This window comes from Nylanderia fulva, unplaced genomic scaffold (assembly GCF_048542155.1).
Source record: "Nylanderia fulva isolate GAGA-0341 unplaced genomic scaffold, ASM4854215v1 Scaffold325, whole genome shotgun sequence".
NCBI lineage: Eukaryota > Metazoa > Arthropoda > Insecta > Hymenoptera > Formicidae > Nylanderia > Nylanderia fulva.
This window is the reverse complement of record NW_028190396.1, coordinates 5,944-29,113: the sequence shown is the minus strand read 5'-3', so window position 1 is coordinate 29,113 and position 23,170 is coordinate 5,944. Positions and strand designations below refer to the sequence as shown.

Genomic DNA, 23,170 nt, shown 5'->3' with positions numbered 1-23,170 from the left:
TTTATTTTCATATTTTATTTTTATATTTGTTTTTTTTGCGTATATATGTATCGACTGTGTCGAGGTAGAATACCGCACAGTCGTTAGAGTGATGTGTCACGTGTAGCATCGTCTTCTCTCTGTTTTTGCTGTCGGGGTGAGTGTTCTTCCCGGTTTTTAATTTATAATTCTTGTGGATCTTATACGTTTAATTTATACTATGTTGATTAGTGTTGGTAAGGGAGTCACTGCTCTGCTTCCTTCCTGACGATGGTCACCGTTAGGGAGACACTCCGACGGCCGGACGGTTTGAATAGGGAGGAGAATGATATTTAATTTATTTGCGGATTGTATGTATACGAGTTTTATAATTTTCTGATTGTACCGATTATCTTTTATTTTTGTTTCTTTGTATTTTGCAGCTACTGAAGAAGACCCGAAGTGGGTCGAAACGTTTAGAATTTAATAAATGAGTTTGATTTGAGATCTCATTTTAATTTATTAATTTTGTGCATGTCATCCGCACAGGCTCCGATTGCCGTCGAGAATTTATTTTTATTGTAACACAATAATTCGAGCCGAGATTAACAGTTTTTTATATTAAATAAGCCATATTATTATATATGTACGTGTGTGTGGGTGTGTAACTATCATTTAATACACATTCACGTTAAATCACATCATTTAATCATATTTAATAACTATATCACTAACATATATAATTAATACTTATAATAAATCATTTTTAAAGTAATTTTTTTTAAATTCTAGTTATCACTTTATCAGAATTATGAAAAAAAATTGATACAATTGTTAGAAAACTTAAATGTGCATAACTTTTTAATATATAGGCATTAATAAAATAAACATAGTGATTGTTAATTTTTTATGCTACAGCTACGCATAAAAGTACTAAAATACTTAGAACTTTAAATTACTTTAATATTCAACTGTATATATTATTATAACTTTTCTCGTTTTATACTATATTTAAAAAATAATATTTAATAATTACTTTATTGCACTTACAACTATGCATATGTATTTAATACTGTAACCATTTAAATAATAAAATATATATATAATTACTGTGTATGAAATTAATACATTCAAAATAAAAAAAGTACATATGCAAAAATAAACTCTATAAAATCTATAAATAAACGTAATAATAATAAACTGTGCAATAAACGTAATAATAAACGTTCAAATATTTTATTTATTATATATTAAAATTATTATATTTAATAACCTGTCCTTTTCTTGTTTAGATCTCCTCATTTTCGCATCTCTTTTTTTGTTCTTCCTTTTTCCTAAAAAGAAATATGTGATTGTTATACATAGGTGCAATAAGTCAATTCTGCAATAAATATTCTATACAAAAATAACAATAAGTTCTTAAATGTTGTATTTAATTTAAAAAAACTAATACACGCAATAATGAACAGATAGTGCATGTGTTCACCCTCTTTAAAATCAGTTTCTTATAAAAATAAAAAGTTTGAGATAAGATGATAAAATAGTTAAATTGAGGTATATTATATATAACTTACAAATCTCGGTCAAATCTCTGCTTGGCTAAAATTAGCCATCTTGCAATTATATCCTCAACTTCCTTATTTGTTAAATTGGTTCTTGAAGTTCGCGCAGCATTTAACAACAAGTTTAAACAGATATGTGTGGTTATAGATTATATAAAAATTTAAAGCGACTTAATTTTATATATATATATATGTATATATGTATATATACTATTCAAAATTATTTTATATTCCTATGATTACATATTATTGAATAATGATATTAGAGTTCTAATAGCATCATCCAATATAACCATGCATAGAATGCTATATATAAAGTGTCAAAAATATGTCAATAAAAACATTTCTGTGATTAAATATTTATATACTTACTTATGATACATATAGTAATGCGAAGATTTTTAAAGGCATTTTTCAATTTTGCACCAGCCCAACTATATTCCATTGCTAATTTATTTGTTAAAATATGTTTCATCATGTACGAAATCACATCATGATGATCCTTACCTCCTAAAAAGCTCAATTGTCTTGTCTAAAAATATAAAATAATTTAATTAATATTAGTTTATGATCTAAAAATATCAAAATAATAAACATTTGTTTTTCTCTTATAAAAAAAGTTAACATTACTTTTCTTTTAACTTCTTTAAAATTATTTAACATTATATAAATAAATAAATATGTCCAAAATATTGCTTTTTATAAGACATTTCAATAAAATGTTTCTAATCGTAAGTATAAAATGATAATATTTTGTATATACCATTTTTGCAGCAACACATTTGTTTTTTAATTGATTATCAATTCTCTGTAATTGTTCTACGGTATCTGCTGGCAAATCGAAATCATAATGTTCATTTTTTTTTAAATCCGTTTCCTCATTTTTTCTTATGTGATTATCCAACTTTATTAAACGTTCATCAATTGTTGTAAGATTTAACAATACTGCATTTAGTTTCCTGATAATTAAATTATGAAAATCTGCAAAAATAATTGACACATATTATTGTATATCTACTCATTGTCAGATTATATAAATATTACGAATTATATACCATTTTAAATATATGTTTACAGTGATATAAATAAAAAAAGTTAAAACTTTAATAATATATATATATAGGTAAGCTTTTACAAAAATTTAAAATTAATAACAGATATATTTTTACCTAAATCAATCTCAGCATTACAAGTATCGGATGTAGATATTGTATCTGAATTTTGTGGAACAAGGTCATCTTTATTTGCTGTTCGATGTTCTTGTGAACTTATAGATTTACTATATGTAACTGCAGACTTTTTAGACTGAATATTAATTATTTTTTCATTACTTATTTGTATCGGAGGCTTAGTTATTTTCTTATAATTTTTTATCAGTGGTTTTTTTATTTCATAAGTCATTTTGCTTTTATTTAAATCGTTTGATATATTAGAAGCTTCATCTAAATCATTGCTTGTGTCAGTTCTATCTGAATTATCAGAAGAACTTGAAATTTTTTTTACTCGATTCATTTTCTTATCACCTTGTATTAATGGTGTCTTTATTTCACAGATTTTGCTCTTATTTATTGTTAAAGCTTTTGGTGTATTAGGAAAATTATCTAACTCTAAATCATTGCGAGTTTTTAATTTATTGATGCTTGTGTCGCTTGTATCAGAATTATCAGGAGATGAACCTGTATTTTTTTTTGCTCGTTGATATCTCGATTTTTTGAGGTTATTTCCATCATCACCATCTATATCGGATATTTGTTCAGCTAATTTAAGTTTGTCTATAGCTTTATCATATGTATCTAAAACGTATAAAATTTTTGAATATTAAAAATTAGATTTTTGTTTTTATATATTTTATAATCAAATATCACTTAAAATTTAAATTTTAATATATACTTTTAATACATATATATTATAATTTTAATTTATATAATTTTTGATAAAAAAATAAAATACATTTTTTATATTACTAACCGCTGCTACCAAAAATACGGATTATTTTATATAATTGCCAATCATCAGAAGGAGATATTCTTTTCATAATTGCTTTATTTATCTTAATTTGACTTGTATATGATGGCCATTTACATTCCTTATTATTTTCAGTTAACCATTCAGAAGGAACAATTTGTAAACCATCTTCGAACTCCACAATATTATACGCCATAATAACTGTAAATAAAAATTGATCAGCATTGAAATTATAAATAATCTATGATGTAAATAATATGATAAAAATGTGACGATAATAATAATAATAATAATAATAATAATATTTGCAATTTATATTAGAGTATTATAATTACGTTTAATTATTTAATTACAAATGCAAATTAATATTAAACATGTATTATTCAGTTGTGTGTAACATCGGAAATATAATATAATTTTTTTTATAAGGCATTTTCAACATTTTTGCTCTAATTTTATCAAACTCCCATGTCTGAAGATGAGAATATTCAGACATGATACCAATATTTAAAGTTAATGACGAAATAGGCTGTGTATATAAATCTTCCACTAACACAAGTACTTTGCCAATAGCATACATTTTATTGTCATTAGATTTAATGAAATTTAAAATTGACATTATTTGTCCATTTTCAAAAGAAATGCAATTATTTTTTGGATCATCACAGTTAATATAATATTGATTATTGCAAAAAATTTTATATTGTTGTACAGAAATGAAATCTTTCGTAATAGGACCATCACAATGAGAGCGTGTAAAACATTTTTCCATATCGTATGAATTTGAATATATTTTGAATGTTTCATTATTATGTATTGTCTCAATTTCTGCAAATCTTCTTGTTAATTGCTGTAATGGTTGGTTAGTTTTACGAATTAATTTCTTTAACGTAGACATATAATTCTCAAATTTAAATGCACTAAATTTATCCAGAGCACCAAATTGTTTTACGTCTGCAGCAAGATGTAATAAATTATGAATATTATGTGAAATATATTTAGAACCGTAGATAACTTGAAATGATTTTACAAAATGTTTTAATAAATTTTCTGCATATTCTATAATAGAAGTTTGATATGTTAAAGTAGGATGTGCAAGAATTGTGATTGCTACATGTAATGTTAGAAAATTTAAATATACATTTTCTTGTAGTATTCCTTTCAATATAATAGGACCTGTATATAATAAAAATTGCCGATATTCTGTGGCTTTCCAATGTTTGATATACTTTAATGATCTTGGTTTTCGAGCAAAATCAGAAGGAATATAATTGCGTAACTTTATTAGTTTCTTAGAAATTTGTTCTTTGTCTGAATTTGATAATCTTATCTTAAGTGGTCCTGAAAGCCATAACATAATAAGTTTACGCATAACACCCAAACATACCAGGTGCATATAATCTAGTGGCACATTTGTAACTAAGCCTAGATTTGGTATATTTTTTAAAATTGTGTCACCAGTTTGATAATCAAGATTATAAGATCCAGTAAAAAATTCTTTATCATTACGTAACATCATATTAGATGTGTATGGAAAACATATATGTCCTTCTATATTATCACCTTCAATAATGCATTTAGTGCAACTATTATATCCAGTGTGTCCTTTTACATTTAAAATAAATGATTTAGCAGGAGCGTCACAAATTATTGCTTTAATTTCGACTTTTATGATCTGTCCCTCATAATCAATCCCATTATTTATAAAAGCAATAGCATCACCTACAAACATTTTTAAAAACTCATTTGCATTTTTTGGTTTTCCTTCACCATAATATAAGGCAATGACATATACATTGTTTATAATATTATCTGCACATAATATTGGCCATAAACTCTTTGTGGAAGACTTATATATAGGTAAATCATCAATATTTATAAATAATTGAATGTTATCAAGAGCAAAATTCAATCTTTTACGTTCTTCAATAATTTTTAGAAGAGCTTTTTCGAGACCTAAGTGACAGTAATCTCCGTTTTCAATTTGTATAATTTCAGTTGATTTAGGAGTTTGCAATAATGTACGTGGATCTTTAGGCAAAGTATAATTAGTGTGTGTTTGCAATATCTGTAAAAGGTGACGGAGTGATTTGAGTGATATCTTTTCTTCAATAGCCCATTTACTTATGTCATGTATAAAAGTTTCGTTATCATTTAAACACAGATTTTCATAATTGTTATCGACTATAGCTTGCAGCTTATTTGCATCCGTGTAATTTTGTATCATACAGGCATTATTTTCATTCAGAAAGTTAATATTATTTTCATCATAATATTGATTTAGATTTCTATCTGAGTATACTTTATCAGAATCACATAAAGACGAAGCATTCTCATCAACAACAATTAGTTGATCATTATTATTATTAATTATTGCCATAGAATCCGCAGAATCAGTCTGATGAGTTATCATATTCATATCTGTTACTGTGTTTCTTGCAACTAATCTTCGTTTATGTCTTGCACTATAAAATATTGAGTGTTTTCGTTTGCGACCCATATTTTTCACAAAATATATTTTTTTTCCTAAATATACATATACAATGAAAAAAAGATATCTTGTTACAATAAATATGAAAAAAATATAAGACAAACATAAGATAAAAAATATTGTATATACTAACCTTAATTTTTATGTTGATGTTTTTCACTTTGTTAAATCACTTCTTATTGCTAAGTGATCTTCTGAGATCACTTATTTTGAGTCAAAATGTCCTCTTATGCAAATAAAAAACACGTGCTGGTACACCAACAGACTGCGTATACGCTGCAGAGCGTTTTGGGCAACGTGTACGCGCCTACACGGTCACGCTTGCATTAGGATTAGGTAAGATTAGGTTACATTAAGTAGCGTCCATTAACGGTGACGTGTTGATTCTTTTACTTTTAGAACAAATCAACGTCAAGTCTTGACAAGATGACAACTTAGCAGTCATTCTGCTGAACGCGACTATTTTAAAGAAAAATATTTCAAATAAAAGTTGTTTGATTCAAAGGAGGTCATAAAGTAGATGATGCCCTTTATTTGATGAATATTTTAAGAGATATTTGAAGTGGTGTACGTGTTATTTTAAATTGGACACCCTAATATATATTTAGTTATAGCAGTAATAAATATAAATAAATAAATATAAATTATTTATCAAATATATTATAAATTAAACTTTATTTTTCTAATTTTAATTGTTGATCGTCACAGCACAACATCTTTATGATGTCACTGTGACATTTTCTTGCTATGACAGATTTTTTATCATTATTGTTACATTTCGTGATATACTAGTTATATCAATGTGACATTTTTGATGATATCACTGTAACATCATAAAGATGTTGTGCTGTGACGATTAAATATATATTTTATCGTCACAGCAGAACATCTTTATGATGTCACTGTGACATTTTCTTGCTATGACAGATTTTTTTATCCTTATTGTTACATTTCGTGATATACTAGTTATATCAATGTGACATTTTACAATGATATCACTTCAATTGTGATTAATGATATCACTGTTACCTTCCAATAATCTCACAATGACATCACAGTGACATCACATTTTTTTGTCACCTTGTGACTCTATTGTGAGCTTATTGTGATGTCACTGTGACATTTTTTGCTATGGGGGTAATAATAAAAATTGGAAGTTTGTAAAAATTGATGACCTTTCTCGACATCTTCACTGAGGAAAAATCGTTTCTAAATTGGCCAGAGAATCTAACACTATCATATATGTTATTTCAATTACACTCTGTATATATATATATATATATATAATTTCTTGTTGATTGAGAATGTCTCAAATGTCAAAATTATACCGGGTACCATATCCGATGAAAATCTTGCGAAAGCAGCATTTCTCCCCAGAAAAAGAAAGTTCAATAATGATTCAGAAATGGTAAACTTTTTATTCAAAACAAAATAAAATAAAAATTTAAGCATTGGTCTAATCTATAACTTTTGAATATAATATAAAGTTTTATTTGAATAAAAATTAAACTAATTAATTTAATATTTTATTTATAGGATTAAATCAAAAGCTTTAACCTACAAAACATTATAAAATTGTTAAATTTGTAAGTATAGAAATTTTTTATTTTTAATAAACAAATTGATTTATTTTTATTTTTTATTCATATCTTTCTTTTTTTATTAAATATTATTTATTAAATATTTTGTTTTAAATTTTTTAATTAAAATATGATTTAACTTATGAAGTGTATAATTAAAATTTATAATCTAAAAGAAATATATTAAACAAAAAAAAATATTTAAAGTAAATATTATACATAAACAAAAGTAAAAATACTATATAACATTATTTTTTTTTAATTCATATATCACAATACATATAAATATAAATACTATATTTAATTTATTTGCGGATTGTATGTATATGAGTTTTATAATTTTCTGTTTGTACCGATTATCTTTTATTTTTGTTTCTTTGTATTTTGCAGCTACTGAAGAAGACCCGAAGTGGGTCGAAACGTTTAGAATTTAATAAATGAGTTTGATTTGAGATCTCATTTTAATTTATTAATTTTGTGCATGTCGTCCGATTGCCGTTGAGATTTTATTTTTATTGTAACACAATAATTCGAGCCGAGATTAACTGTTTTTATAATAAATACTATATTTATTAAATATTTATTTATTAAAAACTCTCCTCCAATTTTAAAGTCGACCAGACTGGCAATAATTTATTTTAAATAATTAGTTTAATTTACAACGTTTCGGCTGTCATTGCAGCCCTTTTCAAGTAATCTATAAACAATTATATACATATAAATATACTCTTAATGCGCTTAATCATACAAATAATTATAGATTTACAAAAATATATATGTTTACATACCAGATTAATACAATAAATCATATTTACAGCAAACCCCCGACAAAATTAACCATTGTTTTGATGAACAATGTATAACTGACAGAAGTAAGCCCGAAATAAATAGATGTTGACTGTTAGCAGGAAACTTAGTCACTACGCGTTGAGGAAATAGAAAACCAAAGTACTGTGTCTTTCGCAATTTTTAAACCGTCAATACAAAGTCAAATAAATAGATAAATAAATAAATAAATAAATAAATATGTAACATATGACAATATAATATATTAAATAGCTTCAAGAACGCGATCATAAATCCCACTGAAATTCTCCGTATCTTTTTGTAAATTAATGCTTTTTCTTTGGTTTTTTATATAGAACATTTCTGCTATTTCTCTTTTTCTCGTTTGTTTTTCTTGATGCAGAATCACAGGAGAATCCCAACGGAATGATCGTTACAAGTCCGATGCAAACTAACAACCGAGTGTGATGTCGTGTCTTTTTTAATGTTATTTTTATGTTCCTTAATACGTGTTTCTAAATGTCGCTTTGTTTGTCCAGTATATGTAGAGTCGCAATTCGCGCATTCGATCTTATAGACGACATCGGTTCTTTTTAAGTTATCAATACTATCTTTTCCTCTTTTTATCAAAGTGTCTAATTTTTTTGGAACGGTATATACTACACCGATTCCATTTTTGTTTATGCAACGAGTAATATTTTTGCTCAAATCTCTAATATACGGCAACACTATAACATTTCGTGTATCAAATTTATCTCGATTAGACGCACCAAAATTACCGCCAAATTTAATCGCCCTAAGTCTCCTGTTAACAATTTTGTTTATGACTGTTAACGGGTAACAATTGTTACGAAGAATTTGTTTGACTAAGATGATGTTTTTCTCGTGAAACATAGGGTCAGCGAGTAAAATAGCCCTGTCCACGAGGCTTGTGATCACACTAATTTTATAACGCATCGGATGGTTCGAAAGAAAATTTATATAACGGCCTGAAAACGTAGGCTTACGAAACCAGTCAGTCGTCAATTTGCCATTAACTCGCATAACGCTTGTGTCTAAAAAACTTAAGGAACAATTGTTCTCCAATTCAAACGTAAACTTTAGTCTCGTGTGAAAACTATTAAAAATCGTAAGCATATCCTCCACTTTACATTTCGGAATAATTGAAAAAATGTCATCAACATATCTGAAATAACAATAGGGCTCAAAATCCAATTGACGCAAACAATATGATTCCAAATCGTCCATAACCATATCAGACAAAATTGGAGACAAAGGAGACCCCATAGGCGAACCGAAAACCTGCTCGTAAAATTTTCCATCGAAAACAAAACTAGTCGAGCGCATGACCGTGTCAATAGCATGTAAAAACTGTGCAATGTTAAATGAAGTAAATTGTGAGATATCATCCCAACGGTTTTCTATTGCTGCTTTTATTAATTCCCACGGTGTGTTAGTAAAAAGCGAAGTCACGTCCAACGAAATCATGACATGATCGTCATCAATGTTTTTATCTTTAATAATTTCAACAAAGGACCAACTATCCTTAATGTGAGATCGAGGTTTCTTGACTGCATTTTGTAAAATCTCACCTAAATAAGATGCAATGTAATAAACCGGACTTCCCAACGTTGAAATTATGATACGAAGAGGGTAACCTACTTTATGGATCTTAGGTAAACCATAGGCACGAGGCAAATTGCCATTAGTACATCTCAATTGTTTGTAAATTGAATCATCTATGAGTCCATTATCCAACCAAGATTTTAATAAAGTTGTGATCTTTGCGTTGAGAGCGTTTAATGGATTTTTATTAAGTGGTTTATAAGTGGAAACATCTTTCAGTAAACAATTCATTTTCCCCACATAGTCAGTCCGATTCATCAATACTGTGACTTGGCCCTTATCGGGGGGGGCCCTACATATATTGGACAAATAAAGCGACATTTAGAAACACGTATTAAGGAACATAAAAATAACATTAAAAAAGACACGACATCACACTCGGTTGTTAGTTTGCATCGGACTTGTAACGATCATGAGTTCCGTTGGGATTCTCCTGTGATTCTGCATCAAGAAAAACAAACGAGAAAAAAGAGAAATAGCAGAAATGTTCTATATAAAAAACCAAAGAAAAAGCATTAATTTACAAAAAGATACGGAGAATTTCAGTGGGATTTATGATCGCGTTCTTGAAGCTATTTAATATATTATATTGTCATATGTTACATATTTATTTATTTATTTATTTATTTATCTATTTATTTGACTTTGTATTGACGGTTTAAAAATTGCGAAAGACACAGTACTTTGGTTTTCTATTTCCTCAACGCGTAGTGACTAAGTTTCCTGCTAACAGTCAACACCCAGTCAGCACATAAGTCGCCTTGAATGTACATAGGACATCCGTAAGATTCAAAGTACATCTTTCGAATCTCGTATATATACATAGGATATCCAAAAGTGTATATTCGTGAATGAGATGTCTGTAGCACATCTTATGTACATACAAATATGGATATACGTAGAAGCTTCAAAAACTTATATATGTAGAATGTACAAAAAAAGGATATACCCATATTGGATATCCATAATACATGCAATATACATACGCATTTTACAGGTGCAAAACTTCCAGAAACGTATATACATAGAATATATGAAATCGGATATACAAATAGTGAACATTCGTAATATATCTTATGTTCATACATATGGATATACGTAGAAGATCCAAAAACGCATATACATAGGATATACGAAAATGGATATACGAATATTAAATATCTAAAGTACATCTTATGTATATACGCAATGGATGTTCTTAGGCACTCCAAAAACATTTACACATAAGATATACAAAAACGGATATACGAATATTAAATATCTAAAGTACATCTTATGTATATACGCAATGGATGTTCTTAGGCACTCCAAAAACGTTTATACATAGGATATACAAAAACGGATATACAAATATTGAATATCTATTGTACATCTAATATACATACGCAATGGATATTCTTAGGAACTCCAAAAACGTTTATACATAGGATATACAAAAACGGATATACGAATATTGAATATCTATTGTACATCTAATATACATACGCATTTAATATATTTGACAAAATTTATCATATATACACAAAATTTTTTAAATCTTTTTAAAATATTTTTTAAAAGATAAAATAATTCTCGAAAATATTTTTAAAATGTTTTTATGTCCGCTTTTTGATGTTTAAAAATATTTTCAGAAATATATTTTGAATATACATTTTAAACTAATATTCAAAAATATGTATCAAATATTTAAGAAAATATTATCTGAACGATAAAAAGAACATTTTTAAAAATATTTTTAAAAGTTTTTTAAAATGTTATCAGAAAAAATTTTTTAATTATTTTAAAATATTCCTAAAACCATTTTAAAATGCTTTTATGCAATATTTTATAGAAATATTTAGAAATATTTTTGAAAACATTTATATTTTGTGCTGATATATGTGTATATATATATATATACTTATCTACCATTATAGTGGAGTATATGCATCGTAATTGATTTATAATTTTTAAGATGCCAAAATTAAAAGAATATTATTAGCGTTATTAGCGCAGAGTTTGCTCCAATACTATACTGAACGTATATTACTTTTTAATATTTGCAAAAAATATAGAATTAATAGCTTCTGCGCTTGTTGCCAATATATATATATATATATATATATATATATATATATTGCAAATATTAAATATTTTGCAAATATTAAAAAGTAATATACGTTGAGTATAGTATTGGAGCGAACTATGCGCTAATAACGCTAATAATATTCTTTTAATTTTGGCATCTTAAAAATTATAAATCAATTACAATGCATACTCCACTAATGGTAGATAAGTTGATTGCACTGCGTGAGTTGTGCGACACTGCGGCTAGACATTTTTCATTTGTCTTCACTGCTCTTCTTGGCTCTCATCATTACTGTCTCATTTCTCATTCATCTTTCATGCAGTACACCACGCTTTGAAAAATCTAGAAATCGACTTGCGACGTTTTAATTTGTCTAAAGTGATTGTGCGTTGTGTGAAAACAACATTTCGTGGAGTAGCAGCAGGCAGTACATATAGTTTTATTAATATTAAAGCGGTAAGTCTCGTATATATGTCTTATATTATTTTATTTACTATTTTATTTATAATTAAGCATAATTACAATAAACTTTTTCTTCATATGTTTATTTCTTAAACTAAATAATATAACATGCTAGTCCAATAATTTAATTAATATAATCTAACAGCACAACACATTCGAAAGACATGCAGAAAATATCTTCGGAATATTTTCTGAACGTCTTTTGAATATGTATGCTGTATGAGTAAATTGGTTAATATAAAATGCATAAATCTATTGCTTTTAAAAAGCTGTACTAACTTTTCCATTTTTTTATAAATTCAATTTTTTCAATTTTTATATAAATATAATATTATTTCCAATCCTGTTTCGGTCCAATTTTTCAGTTATTTTATTTTTTTAATTTTAATTTATAGTACTTATATATACAGCACGCTCATTCAAAAGACATCCAGAAGATATCTTCGGGATATCTTCTGAATGTCTTTTGAATATGTATGCTGCATGAATAAATTTGGTTAATATAAAATGCATAAATCTATTGCTTTTAAAAAGCTATACTAACTTTTCAATTTTTATACAAATATAATATTATTTTCAATTTTGTTTAGGTTCAATTTTTAAGTTATTTTATTTAATAAATTTCAATTTAGTATATGTCCACTCAGCATGCTTATTCAAAAGACATTCAGAAGATATCTTCGGGATATCTTTAGGGTACTAAATTAGAAATAATAAATTTAAGAAATAAAATAACTTAAAAATTGGACCTAAACAGAATTGAAAATAATATATATTTGTACAAAAATTGAGAAGTTAGTACAACTTTTTAAAAGCAATAGAATTATGCATTTTATATAAATAAATTTACTCATACAACATGCATATTCAAAAGACGTTTAGAAGATATTCCGAAGATATCTTCTGAATGTCTTTTCAATATGCATGCTGTATGGGCAAATTTGTTAATATAAAATATATAGTTCTATAATATACATTTGCATTACATGTAAGTGATGAATAAAATCTACATATATTGGTTATTTATAGTTTATAAATAGTATAAGTTTAAACATATTCAAACAATTTGCTATATATAAAGTTTTAATTTTCTTTCTAATATTGTTTGTTTCAGCTATCTTATAAAGTATAAAGGTTCTTTATAAATTATTTTATATTTTTGGATATTACGTTCAACTTCGATTCAATCATTCGGATCTATAAATCTTTATTGCACTTTTTATCTATTTAATTTTCTTGTGTCTCTCTGAATATAATTCAAAATGCCTAATAAAAAAAGTCAAAGAGAAAAATTATGTCGGAAAGTTAATGAAAAACTTCATCTGTCATTAGCAATAATTAGTGAAACGGATCAATTAGCAAATAATGAAATATTCTTAGATGAATATTATAATCAGAATTGTAAAAAAATATATAATAGTGTTGATAATGAAATTGTTATTGATAATAATGATTTTAATGATAATAATGATAATAATGATAATAATGATAATGATTTTATAAATAATGATAACATTTTATTAAATAATCAAAGCAATAATTTGGAACAGAATGATTATTCTTTTCTTAATGATTTACAGCAACGTAATGATACTAATATTTCACCTCCATTATTTGCTAAGCCTAAGGAATCTCTTTCCACAAAATTAGGAAAATGGTCTATTGACAGAAATGTTAGTTTAACTGCATTTAAACAGTTATTAGATATACTACGCGAAGAACCATCATTAATTAATATCTTGCCAGCTGATCCACGTACTATTTTGAAAACACCCCGCAAATCTAATTCTTTAAATAATTCATATCATTATTTCGGTATACGCAAGTCACTAAATTTTTTATCTTTGAAACATAATGTAACTGTCGATCAAAATACAGAATTTTTTCTGGCAATTAATATTGACGGGCTGCCTTTAACAAAAAGCACATCAAGTTCCTTTTGGCCAATTTTGGGTACAGTTAAATCAATTAAAAATCTAAAAAATCAAGTATTCATAATAGCTTTACATTATGGAAATGAAAAACCTAAAGCCAATGAATTTTTAAAGGATTTTGTAGAAGAATGTATAAAATTATCAAATGGAATAATGATACAATCTGTTTTATGTAAATTCAAAATTTTAATGTTAATTTGTGATACCCCGGCCAAATCTCACATTTTATCTATTAAAAGTCATTCAGGTTATTTCTCATGTACAAAGTGTGATCAGGAAGGGGATATGGTTAATAACGTTTTATGCTTCGTTGAAACTGAAAATTTAAAAAAAAGAACAGATCATTCATTTAGAAATACCCTTCAAATCGAACACCACACAGGAGAAACACTTTGGCTTCAAATTCCCAATTTTAATATGATTGATAATGTACCTTTAGATTATATGCATAATCTTCTATTGGGTGCAACAAAAAGGTTGTTATGTTGTAAGCGTTATGGATGGATATTTGGCAAGCCTCCTCATAAATTACGTGCTTTAAATATTAATAAAATTAACAATAATCTTCAGGCTTTAAAAAAATATATTCCTTGTGAATTTGCAAGAAAAACTCGGCCAATAAACGAATGTAAAAGATTTAAGGCGACCGAATTTAGACTTTTTCTGTTATATACAGGCCCAATAGTTTTGAAGAAAGTAATACCATTAAAAGAGTATAATAATTTTCTTATGCTAAGTTTAGCTAGCTCAATATTGATAAGTAATCAGTACACAAAATTTGAAAATTATATTTCATATGCCGAAGACCTAATAAAATATTTTATTAAGAATTCAATTAAAATTTATGGACCCGATTTTATTTCACACAACATACATAGTCTATTGCATTTAAGTGATTGTGTACGTTTATTTGGTTCACTTGATGAATTCAGTGCTTTTGCATTTGAAAATCATATGCAAAAGTTGAAAAAGTATATCCGTAGACATTCGCAGCAGCTACAACAAGTTGTGTGTAGAGTTAGTGAGGATAATAATTTTTTGCAACCAATACAATTTGTAAATGATAATTCCATAACATTATTGCAGGAACATTTTAATGGTCCATTAATAAATAATTGCACTTCTCCGCAGTACAGGAAACTTAAAACGATTAATTATTGCTTAAATATTTTAAAAGTAGCTGATCGATTTGTCGAATTGACCGATTCAACTATTGTTGAAATACTAAATTTTGCATCATATCAAAATGAAATATTTTTAATAGGTATCAAGTATATTCCTCACAAAGATTTTTATTCAAAACCATGTTTTTCTTCATTATTTGATATTAAAGTTATTATAAAATATAATACTATATTTCAAATGTGGAGATTTGACAAGATCAAAAGAAAATTACTAGTTTTACCATATAATGATCAATATATTGCATATCCTCTACTGCATTTATAATTGTCTTAAATAATTTTATAATAAATAATAATCGATCACATTTTTCAATAGGTAAACATAAAATATTTGATAATTTTTAATTTAAATATTTGGAAACTTTATACTAGCTAGAAAAGAAAAATAATATACAAGCTAACGAAAAGTTAATTTTATAAGTTATTTTTCTTATTTAATTAGTATAAAGTCTCAAAATATACTTAATTCAGATTTATTATAATATAATAATTAATTGATCAGTTTTGCATTGAATTTTTTATTTTTTTATTAATTTCTTTATTACATATGTATTTTATTTGTTTAAAAAAATATTCCTTTTCTCTAGTCTTTCAATAATTATATTTTAAAAAACCCTCTTGTTAAATTGTGTAAATTTTATAACTAATTTTTTTTCACTGAATTTTATTCGTTGAGATATTTATTCGTTGATAGATAAAAGTTCAGTTTAGATTGAGATCCGAAATTGATTACTATCAGGTTATCAAGTAATTAAATCTGAATACCTGTAGCCCATAAAAATTTTAAAATAAAAAATTAGCATGTTGAGAATAAAAGTAACGAAAAAGATTTCAAAGAAGAGTCAGTTATGATATTTATTTTATTCTTTAAGTGATCTTGATCTATTTGCTAAATCATAGTTTTTCTCAAATGACATATCTCTATTTGTTTATTTCATTGTCTACTAGAGAAGTTTTTAATAATTGAATTTGAGTTTTAGGAATTTTTAAGAATTGATTAATATGTGTATATAGATGACTTGGCTTGTTGTTCGATTCAAAGAGGATGACACTGTTGAGGCAATACCGAAAAAATGGTTTTTGTTAAAAGAATCTGCATGCTATTGGCCACTACAAAATTATGAAACTACAGCTATTAAAGCAGCTATAAAAAATGAATATAGTCCTGATTCAAACTGGATGAAATACGGAGCAATTATTTTAGGCACATATGGTAAATATGTTATTGCTTATATTATATAAAATTGTATAACATTTTTATAAAAAAAATTATTAAATTATTAATATATGTATAAAGAATTATATACACACACACACACACTGTTATTAATCATGGAATATCTTCTTTTATTTGTAATTATCATAAACTTATAATAATTACATTGTTATTTTGTACCACACATTTATTTAATATGCAATTCTATAATGTACAACAATATGGTAGTTATATTCTTTGTTATTGGATATATAATAAGTAATATTTATTTAGGTGATTTAAAACTTGCTAAAAGAAAGGCAATTAAAGCCCAACGTACAGATGATCTTTCATCACATACGGAGATTTTAACGAAAAAGAATAATAAAATACATAAGCGGGGACAAGGCAAAAGTAAAGGACATAAGGATTACTCAGATACTGATAAATCTTATGAATCGATTTCTGATGAAAATAGCAACACATACCCTACATTACCACTTTCTGGCAAGAGACACGGTATAAGATAAATACTTTTCTAGTAAGAATTCATTTTATTTTCAAAAACTAATTTTCCTTATATTTAACAGATAATGATCGCTCTCCAATGGAAAGTCAAAATATTACTAATCGTAAGTATTTTTAAAACTTGAACCTTTATGTAAAATATTTATTATTACATTATTAATCAGATCAATATACTGAAGAAAATACGGCTTAGCAATTTATATATTTAAATACTGCTACCGGCTTTAAAGCTTTAAATTAAATTGGTTAAAATTTATGATCATAAATTATTACTAAAATTTTAATATTATTATCAATAAGTATATAATGTATACATGTGTATAATGTGTATGTAGTATAGGTAAAGTATGTGCATATGTTAGTGTGTGCGTGTGTGTGTACATGTGTGATTTGCGTGAGTATGTACACATGTATGTATATGCGTGCGTATGTATTTGTGTGTGTAAATTTAATTCTATAGTTATGATCAATGTTATAATTATTAATAAGCTGTAACTTACAAAATTATATCATTTTCTACAAGGTGCTCCAAAATTTCTTTGTAAACAAAATATTTTTAATTTTTTTTAGTTATTTACTTTAAAAATTGATGTTTTCTTCTAGAAAAAGAATCCTTAGAAATAATTTAAAGAAAAAAAAATATTTGTCTTTCCTGGAAAAAATCAAGGAAAAAAGATACTTAGAAACAAATAAATATTAATAAGTTTTTAATTTTAATTTTATTTTACTAACTTAAAGTAATATTTTTATTAAGAATTCTTAATTACAAACTTTATAAATAAATAACTATAGACTAATAAATAAATAAATGATAATCCTTAAGAGTCGCCAGTAATAAATAATGAAAAACTCTCCTCCAATTTTAAAGTCGACCAGACTGGCAATAATTTATTTTAAATAATTAGTTTAATTTACAACGTTTCGGCTGTCATTGCAGCCCTTTTCAAGTAATCTATAAACAATTATATACATATAAATATACTCTTAATGCGCTTAATCATACAAATAATTATAGATTTACAAAAATATATATGTTTACATACCAGATTAATACAATAAATCATATTTACAGCAAACCCCCGACAAAATTAACCATTGTTTTGATGAACAATGTATAACTGACAGAAGTAAGCCCGAAATAAATAGATGCCCAGTCAGCACAAAAGATCCCCTAGATGTACATAGAATATACGGAAATGGATTCTGGATATCCTGTGTATATCATAACACATCTGAAAGATGTCCATTGCAGATCGTATAGATGTTCAAAAGCAATGCACCGTAGGTCTCAGGTAGATCTATTATACATCCATTTGTACATCCAATGTACATACATGGAACATACATTTTTGTATATCCATATCGTCGCACTTTTAGCATATTCTATGTGTATCCAAAGAACGTGTATTGTACATCACATGTATATATTATATATATCCAAAGAACGTATATTGTACATCACATGCATGTATTATGTACATCCAAAGAACGTATACTGTACCTCGCACATACATGTACTATGTATATCGAAAGAACGTATACTGTCCATCATATGCATGTACTACGTATATCCAATATATATATCTATATGTACATTTAATGTATATACATTTTCATATATTATATGTATATATTATTTGAGAGGTTCAAAAAGATTCAAATATACAGCCATATATAGGTTTTGATCATTTTGTATTTAGTATTTTATTATAAAAATGTGACAAATTTTTAAACTATTACTTTAATTATCTACCTTTAATTGTACATATATATATATATATATATATATATATATATATATTATATCAAGATTCCAGCTAATTTTATTCGACATTGGATATCCGTGTACTATATACATAAAATGACGTACAAAATGTTTTTCGAATATCATAAAAAATAAATGCTAAAGAAATTATATGGATATACGAAAATGTATGTACATATAAACAGTGGATGTAATAAACATATTCACTGTATACATATATTTTTGTATATTAATATAATTTTTTAGCATTTATTTTTTATTATAATTTTCGAAAAACATTTTAAATGTCATATTATGTATGTATAGTACAGATATCCAATGAAGTTATTTCTAATACATACATATATAATATATTCTATACAATTAAAAACTGTTGTTTCAACCGTTGTTGTGTTTTAAAGTTTTAAAATAAAAAAAACTCAATTTTAAAATAAAAACAAAAAGCAATTTTGATAAATGTGCACTAAATAAAAAAAACAAAAATAATAAATGCAAATAATATATATAGTAGCAGAACAATCAAATTAATAGTATTTAAAACCTTAAAATTTTACTTTTAATTTGTAATAAATGTAAAACAAATAATTATATATATATAACGGCAAGTTATACATATAATTATCTTAATCTTGAATAAGGTCTTTCTCAGAAACGGAGCCTGTTTCACAAACGGAGCCTGTTTCACAAGCAGAGCCTGTTTCACAAACGGAATCTGTTTGACACACAGTGTTTTCCGTTTTCTTTTTTGATTGAAACTTGTTACTGCGTTCTTTACTTCTAACTAGCCAATTTTTTATTACTTCTATGATATCCGATTCTGTTGCAGATTTTGTCTTGGAGTTCAGTCGAACAACACCTAAAATCATTTAGTAAATATAAAAGTTACGCACGCATATGAGCATTACATAACGTAACTGTGCAACATAACCGGTGTGAACAGATCTGCGAACTTTAATGCGTAACATCATCATATAATACATATATATTACAGATATTAAATTAAAAAATTGTGAATAAAAAAATGAAAGCGACAAAGTAATGTAACAAAATTAAATTCAAATTCAAATTTTTTTATTTAAATATTATTTGATTACGCAACACAGTTATGTTACGATGAAACTTGATTTAAGCGTATATGTATATATGCTTAAAATAGATTTGATGTAGAGTATATAAAATAATATATTTTACCAATGATCACTTGAACTAACTTTAGCGATTTAAAAGCTTTTTTTGCCGAGCTCCCTCCCAGGAATATAGCATCCCAACTTCATTTGAAATTGCGACATAATAGCTTTGATTACATGGGAAAGATCTATGCCTCCAATTAAGTTGATGACTCTAAAATATAAAATTTACAAAATAAAAGAAGTTCTTTATTAGAAAATAATTTTCATCATGTAAAATATAATCTAAATAATATATAATAATATAATTAAGTACACACCAGTGCATGTATGTTATCAGCTGAACTCGATAGCCATTCTTCCATCGACATTAATTCCTGCTCTGTAACGACTGGAAACGATTGTATTAAAGTCATAACAGCCGTATTAGTGTCATCATTTAGTTCTGGCTCATCAGCATATCGGGCTTTTTTTACAAGTATATTCACGTTATCCATAAGATCATTTAATTTAAGATTAATCAGATGAACTTCTTTAAGAAGTTGTTTTCTGAATTCTGAAAATTCTGAAAGTTAAGTTATATTGGATATTAAAATATTATACAAAAAGGAATATTTAAAAAATACAAAACATATAAAGAATAAAAATAATTATTTACCAGCATTTACGTGAACGCTATCTGTAGTTTGCTTGAAGTTATCTTAAAATAACAAGAAAATATTATCAATTTAATTAATAATGCTTATTTAACAGAATTGTTGTATAACAACAAACTTGTTATATTAAGGCCGATAATACGTTGGTGAATTCAATGCAGAGCAGAAAAAATTTCAACATATGTATTCCTATGATAGTATGCTACAGCGGACTACGCTGGGCCTGTCTTAGCTTATCTACCATAGGAATATACTCGTATGTATATATTGACGACTTTTCCGCTCCGCATTGAATGTACCCATGTGCTACCGGCTTTAAAGTGGAATAAATTAATATAGAATTTATTTATTAACATTATTATTTAGATTAATTTATATTAATACTATTATTTAAGTAATACTATTATTTATTATTGAAAAAATCAATATTGTTTTAAAATATTAATTTTTTAAATGTATATTATAATTGTTATCTAAATATATTTATATTTAAATATTTTGGTTTTAGATAACAATTATAATATACATTTAAAAAATTAATATTTTAAAACAATATTGATTTTTTCAATAATAAATAATAGTATTAATTAAATAATAGTATTAATATAAATTAATCTAAATAATAGTGTTAATAAATAAATTCTATATTAATTTATTCCACTTTAAAGCCGGTAGCAGTATTTAAATATATAAATTGCTAAGCCGTATTTTCTTCAGTATATTGATCTGATTAATAATGTAATAATAAATATTTTACATAAAAGTTCAAGTTTTAAAAATACTTACGATTAGTAATATTTTGACTTTCCATTGGAGAGCGATCATTATCTGTTAAATATAAGGAAAATTAGTTTTTGAAAATAAAATGAATTCTTACTAGAAAAGTATTTATCTTATACCGTGTCTCTTGCCAGAAAGTGGTAATGTAGGGTATGTGTTGCTATCTTCATCAGATATCGATTCATAAGATTTATCAGTATCTGAGTAATCCTTATGTCCTTTACTTTTGCCTTGTCCCCGCTTATGTATTTTATTATTTTTTTTCGTTAAAATCTCCGTATGTGATGAAAGATCATCTGTACGTTGGGCTTTAATTGCCTTTCTTTTAGCAAGTTTTAAATCACCTAAATAAATATTACTTATTATATATCCAATAACAAAGAATATAACTACCATATTGTTGTACATTATAGAATTGCATATTAAATAAATGTGTGGTACAAAATAACAATGTAATTATTATAAGTTTATGATAATTACAAATAAAAGAAGATATTCCATGATTAATAACAGTGTGTGTGTGTGTGTGTGTATATAATTCTTTATACATATATTAATAATTTAATAATTTTTTTTATAAAAATGTTATACAATTTTATATAATATAAGCAATAACATATTTACCATATGTGCCTAAAATAATTGCTCCGTATTTCATCCAGTTTGAATCAGGACTATATTCATTTTTTATAGCTGCTTTAATAGCTGTAGTTTCATAATTTTGTGGTGGCCAATAGCATGCAGATTCTTTTAACAAAAACCATTTCTTCGGTATTGCCTCAACAGTGTCATCCTCTTTGAATCGAACAACAAGCCAAGTCATCTATATACACATATTAATCAATTCTTAAAAATTCCTAAAACTCAAATTCAATTATTAAAAACTTCTCTAGTAGACAATGAAATAAACAAATAGAGATATGTCATTTGAGAAAAACTATGATTTAGCAAATAGATCAAGATCACTTAAAGAATAAAATAAATATCATAACTGACTCTTCTTTGAAATCTTTTTCGTTACTTTTATTCTCAACATGCTAATTTTTTATTTTAAAATTTTTATGGGCTACAGGTATTCAGATTTAATTACTTGATAACCTGATAGTAATCAATTTCGGATCTCAATCTAAACTGAACTTTTATCTATCAACGAATAAATATCTCAACGAATAAAATTCAGTGAAAAAAAATTAGTTATAAAATTTACACAATTTAACAAGAGGGTTTTTTAAAATATAATTATTGAAAGACTAGAGAAAAGGAATATTTTTTTAAACAAATAAAATACATATGTAATAAAGAAATTAATAAAAAAAATAAAAAATTCAATGCAAAACTGATCAATTAATTATTATATTATAATAAATCTGAATTAAGTATATTTTGAGATTTTATACTAATTAAATAAGAAAAATAACTTATAAAATTAACTTTTCGTTAGCTTGTATGTTATTTTTCTTTTCTAGCTAGTATAAAGTTTCCAAATATTTAAATTAAAAATTA

At 25.7% G+C, this 23,170-nt stretch overlaps 3 protein-coding genes across 3 annotated transcripts; all 3 read right to left on the bottom strand.

The window, feature by feature from the left end:
* Positions 1-1,229: 1,229 nt before the first annotated feature.
* Positions 1,230-3,008, bottom strand: LOC146722353 (uncharacterized). Its single transcript, XM_085484910.1, has 5 exons — positions 2,690-3,008; positions 2,284-2,501; positions 1,896-2,052; positions 1,533-1,635; positions 1,230-1,292 (listed from the first exon to the last, which is right to left on the bottom strand). Exons 1-5 carry the CDS (start codon positions 2,919-2,921, stop codon positions 1,247-1,249), a joined length of 756 nt encoding a protein of 251 aa, XP_085341036.1. The 5' UTR covers positions 2,922-3,008; the 3' UTR covers positions 1,230-1,246.
* A 4,520-nt stretch (positions 3,009-7,528) lies between these two features.
* On the bottom strand, positions 7,529-10,199 carry LOC146722352 (uncharacterized). Its single transcript, XM_085484912.1, has 2 exons — positions 9,113-10,199; positions 7,529-7,533 (listed from the first exon to the last, which is right to left on the bottom strand). The coding sequence occupies exons 1-2, from the start codon at positions 10,197-10,199 to the stop codon at positions 7,529-7,531; spliced, it is 1,092 nt and encodes a 363-aa protein (XP_085341038.1).
* A 10,340-nt stretch (positions 10,200-20,539) lies between these two features.
* Positions 20,540-22,490, bottom strand: LOC114942158 (uncharacterized). The gene is made up of 5 exons (XM_085484911.1): positions 22,292-22,490; positions 21,787-22,011; positions 21,674-21,715; positions 20,890-20,931; positions 20,540-20,796 (listed from the first exon to the last, which is right to left on the bottom strand). The coding sequence occupies exons 1-5, from the start codon at positions 22,488-22,490 to the stop codon at positions 20,540-20,542; spliced, it is 765 nt and encodes a 254-aa protein (XP_085341037.1).
* Positions 22,491-23,170: the final 680 nt, after the last annotated feature.

Coding starts and splice junctions, on each gene's coding strand:
- LOC146722353 (XM_085484910.1), bottom strand. CDS start 2,921: ATGACTTATGAAATAAAAAAACCACTGATAAAAAATTATAAGAAAATA. Junction 2,502..2,689: donor TAATGCTGAGATTGATTTAG/GTAAAAATATAT, acceptor TTATTTTTGCAG/ATTTTCATAATTTAATTATC. Junction 1,636..1,895: donor TCGCATTACTATATGTATCA/TAAGTAAGTATA, acceptor TAAACTTGTTGT/TAAATGCTGCGCGAACTTCA.
- LOC146722352 (XM_085484912.1), bottom strand. CDS start 10,199: ATGAATTGTTTACTGAAAGATGTTTCCACTTATAAACCACTTAATAAA.
- LOC114942158 (XM_085484911.1), bottom strand. CDS start 22,490: ATGACTTGGCTTGTTGTTCGATTCAAAGAGGATGACACTGTTGAGGCA. Junction 21,716..21,786: donor ACTTTCTGGCAAGAGACACG/GTATAAGATAAA, acceptor TATATTTAACAG/ATAATGATCGCTCTCCAATG. Junction 20,797..20,889: donor TAGCGTTCACGTAAATGCTG/GTAAATAATTAT, acceptor CTTAACTTTCAG/AATTTTCAGAATTCAGAAAA.